This window comes from Oratosquilla oratoria, chromosome 2 (genome assembly GCF_046742065.1).
Source record: "Oratosquilla oratoria isolate Oo_2021 chromosome 2, ASM4674206v1, whole genome shotgun sequence".
NCBI classification, from domain to species: domain Eukaryota; kingdom Metazoa; phylum Arthropoda; class Malacostraca; order Stomatopoda; family Squillidae; genus Oratosquilla; species Oratosquilla oratoria.
Genome location: NC_134778.1, coordinates 51,178,738 through 51,182,699, shown reverse-complemented (window position 1 = coordinate 51,182,699; position 3,962 = coordinate 51,178,738). Strand labels below are relative to the sequence as shown.

At 48.1% G+C, this 3,962-nt stretch overlaps 1 protein-coding gene across 1 annotated transcript in view; it reads right to left on the bottom strand.

Moving 5' to 3' along the window:
• LOC143035884 (uncharacterized) overlaps positions 1-1,733 on the bottom strand; it is a 2,242-nt gene extending 509 nt beyond the window's left edge. Inside the window, exons 1-2 of the mRNA XM_076203026.1 lie at positions 1,609-1,733; positions 1,280-1,517 (exon numbers count right to left, since the gene is read on the bottom strand). Coding sequence (XP_076059141.1) covers positions 1,280-1,517; positions 1,609-1,733 — 363 coding nt within the window. The remainder of the gene's footprint in view (positions 1-1,279; positions 1,518-1,608) is intronic.
• Positions 1,734-3,962: the final 2,229 nt, after the last annotated feature.

Here is a 3,962-nt window from a genome sequence, read left to right as displayed (position 1 = left end):
CACACACACACACACACACACACACACACACACACACCACACACACAAACACACATACACACATACACACATACACACACACACACACACACACACACACACACACACACACACACACACACACACACACACACACACACACACACACACACACACAATGCTGCGCTTCGGGTCGTTACTCTGACTCTCGTGGGCGGGGAGTTGGGTGTGTGTGTGTGTGTAAGGTCATAGCATTACCCATAGATCGGACCTACGAGCTCTGAGCTCTCTTCCAGGAGGGAAATAGCTGTCGATCACGAGTCCAACACGTGATCCAAAGACCAAGTGAATACACATTATATATATATATATATGTATATATATATACATACACATATATATATATACATATATATATATACACACATATATATATATATGTGTGTGTATATCGTTGTCATCGGCACCAGCTCGTGTCCGAGTATTGGTTTCTGTCGACGATCTTTCATTCTCTTCATTGTGGGTGCTTATGAGTGATATGACTTAAGAGGCCGCGGGCAGTGTTCGAAGGGGAGGGTAGGAGGGTGACGGGGTTGTTCTGCTCTCTCTCTTCTTCTTCTTTTTCCCTCTTCGCTTTCTTTCCTATTCTCCCCAAAGGCAGCTCTCCTCCAAGCTTTGCGGTCCCTGGCGGTTTGCTCCCACGAGGAGGGGTCGATGCTTGTTACAGCCAGGGTACGCTTGAGTTGGTCTTTGTAGCCCAGTTTTGGTGCTCCTCGTGGTCTTGTTCCCATGGTAAGCTCACCGTAGAACATTATTTTTGAAAGCCGGAAAATTGTTTAATTTCTTTTAGTGGGTGTTCATTGATAGTGACGTTGGCGTTTTGGAGTATCTGGCCAGGTGGGTGATGGATGAGTGCCCTGTTTTTTTCAGTGTTTACCTACATCCCAAAACGTTCATATGCAGTACTGTAGATGCCGGCTGTTCTTTGGAGGTCCTGTGTAGTCTGACATGGGGTGGTATTGTCGTCAGCATACTGCAGTTCTCGTACTGAGGTCAAGGTAGTCGGGCGAGATTGAAAGCCCCTCCATCCATGCGGAACCGTAGGTCAATTGTGGGTGCGTCTGGTGGAATTTCATTTAGCATAGCTGTAGTATATAGGGAGAAACATGTTGGAGCCAGCATACATCCCTGTTGGAGGCCGCCATTGGTAGGGAATGGGCCAGAGAGAGAGTTTTGGTGGCAGACTCTACCGACCATTCTGTCATGGAAACGAAAAATCTGATGGGCAACCGAACCTGACAAGGACTGCCCATATAGCAGTACGAGGAACTTTGTGGATGGCCTTTTTTAAGTCCCAGAAGATGAACATTAATGGCTGTTGTTGTTCAAGGGCCTTCCCTCGAAGTAGTCGGACACAGAAAATCGTGTCTATAGTTCCGTGGGAATGTCGAAATTCGCAGTGGGACTCGGGTAACACATATTTCGCAAGGATGAGGAGACGGTCGAGTAGAATGCGGGCAGAACTCTTGCTTGCGATGCTTAATAGCGAGATACCGCTGTAGTTGTTACAGTTCTCTTGGTCTCTTTTTTTTTTGAAGATTGTGATGATGCTTACATCGCGGAGGTCACTGGGGAGGGTTTTTGTCTCCCATATTTTCAGAATTAGAAGTAAAGCTGTTTTTCAGCTTAGGGCCACCGTGAGTGAGGAGCTCCATTGGGATGTTGTCGGGTTCTGGGGCTTTGCCGGGTTTCATGCGTTTTAAAGCCCTTTTGAAATCTTAGATGGAAGGTGATAATGACATCCAGTGACAAACGGGATGCTGCGGGGTCATACGCAGGAGGTCGTTGAGAATGTTGGCTTGGTCATTGAGAAGATCCTAAAAATGAATCTTCCATCGTAATAGGAACCCCTCGCTGTCCATTATAGTTGTGGCTCCATCCACGTCCTTTAACCCGCCCACTGATGATGATTAATGGGGCCGAAGATCTCTTTGGTAGCTGCATAGAAGCTGCGTAGGTCTCATTAGTCAGAGTACTTTTGAATTTCTGCAGCTTTTCTTTGCCACCAATTGTTTTGATTTTCACGAATCCCTCTTTGTCAGTCTTCTACAACTTGTTTATGTGTTCTTTTGTTTTCAGCTGTAGGTTAGTAGGTTGGATGTTTGGATTCAATGAGAAGAAAGATGGTTTTGTTATTCTCATCGAACCAATCCTGTTGCTTCTTCCTGGCAAAACCCATTGTTTCATCCGTTGCCCGGGTATCTCTAAGGGTGGTCCAGTGGTCTTCTACTGAAGCCTGATCCACAAGGTCCACGAGATACCTTTCGCAGGCTTCTTTATATCTTTGTACCAGCTGTGGATTGCGAAGTTTGCCACATTCAAAGCAGCGGTGTGGTATGCTGTCAGCTGCCCGTCTAGGTGGTCGTTGGGTCTTGATGTTGAGTCGGGAGATCAGGAGTCTGTGGTCCGTCCAAAAGTCATCCGCCCCGGGCATGGATCGGGTTACTGACTCTAGTCAAGACATAGTCTAGTATGTGCCAGTGTTTGGAACAAGGATGTTTCCATGTGGTTTTCTGTCGTTTTGGTAACCTAAATAAGGTGTTAGTGACAACGAGCTCATGTTCGGCACAGAGACCTAGTAGGAGTTGACCATTGGCGTTACAGTTACCAATTCCGTGGTGCCAATGATACCATCCCACAGGCGATGGTCCTTCCCTACTCGGGCACGAAAGTTCCGTAGCATAACGAGTTTGTCTTCATCACTTGAAGTGAGTGTTGGAGTATACAGCGATATCAGGGTGAGGCATTTATCCTGGGTAAGACGTACACGAACATTCATCAGACACTCATTAATGGCGGTTGGAACTAGATTATACTGTTGTACGAGCTTTGATCGGATGGCAGATTCCAACGCCATGGATGTGTGGTTCCTCGGGGTCTTTCTCCTTCCAGAAGACTAAAAGCTGCCACGTCGATGTTGAAGCGAGCAAGTTCCTTGAAGACAAGACCTGTACGTCGTTCAGGGTGGTTAGATTTTGCTACATCTTGGAGGGTGTGGATGTTCCATCCACCCTTTTTTTTTTTTTTTTTTTTTTTTTTTTTTTTTGTCATTAATGCGACCGCAGTAATGGGATGTCCACCAACGGCGGTAAGTTAGCCAGACGAGTTTACCGTGTCCGATGTTTACCCCACCTTTTCTAAGGGCCTCCCCTCGTGAGGTGGGATGCGGTAATCCTTAAGAGGCCGGTCCAGTCACGGGTCCAGCTGCCGAACTCTGGTGTCACGGCAACGTCGTCAGAGAGCGACCATCTTAGACCCGTCGCCTGTGTGCAGGCGTGGGCTAGGAGCTTCCATCTTTCCAGGCCTGCCCCCGCCACCCATGGTATCATCGCCACAGGACTTGAGAGGGTAATGATGAGAGGTGAGGATGGAAAGAGGTGCAGAAAAGACGACAGAATGCCAGTCGCTGGGTATATTGTTTAAGGTGGTCGTGGTTGTGCGACGGCCACGCACACTCACTTGGCCCATATTGTTTCCACCGCGGTGCAAGTCAGTTGAGACAAACAGTCTCAGCGATGTGGGTTGCATCGAGCTCCCGGGTACTTGATATGCTTAGGCCCACCTTATCGTCTGCCCGCCAGGCCCTGCCTTCTTCCGCTGTCGCTAGCTAGCTCCGCCGTTGGGGTCTTGTTTGGTTTTATTTGGAGTTTTCCTTCTCCTAGTCTTTGCCTGAAGAGGCATACTCTACAAGGCAGCAGAGGGTTTGGATTGAGAGTTTTCCCTCTCCTAGCCTTTGCCTAAATAGGCACACCCTACAAGGCAGCAGGGGGTCTGGTTATACCGTCAGTCCACTCATTCACTTGCATGCGTTCTGTAATAACAGGGGGACCACGGGAAGGTAGCGTGCATGTAATTAGGAGGCATAGGCTGTGAGAGGCTTAAGTCTAGCTTAGCCAATACCGCATGCACTCCAATTACCCCCC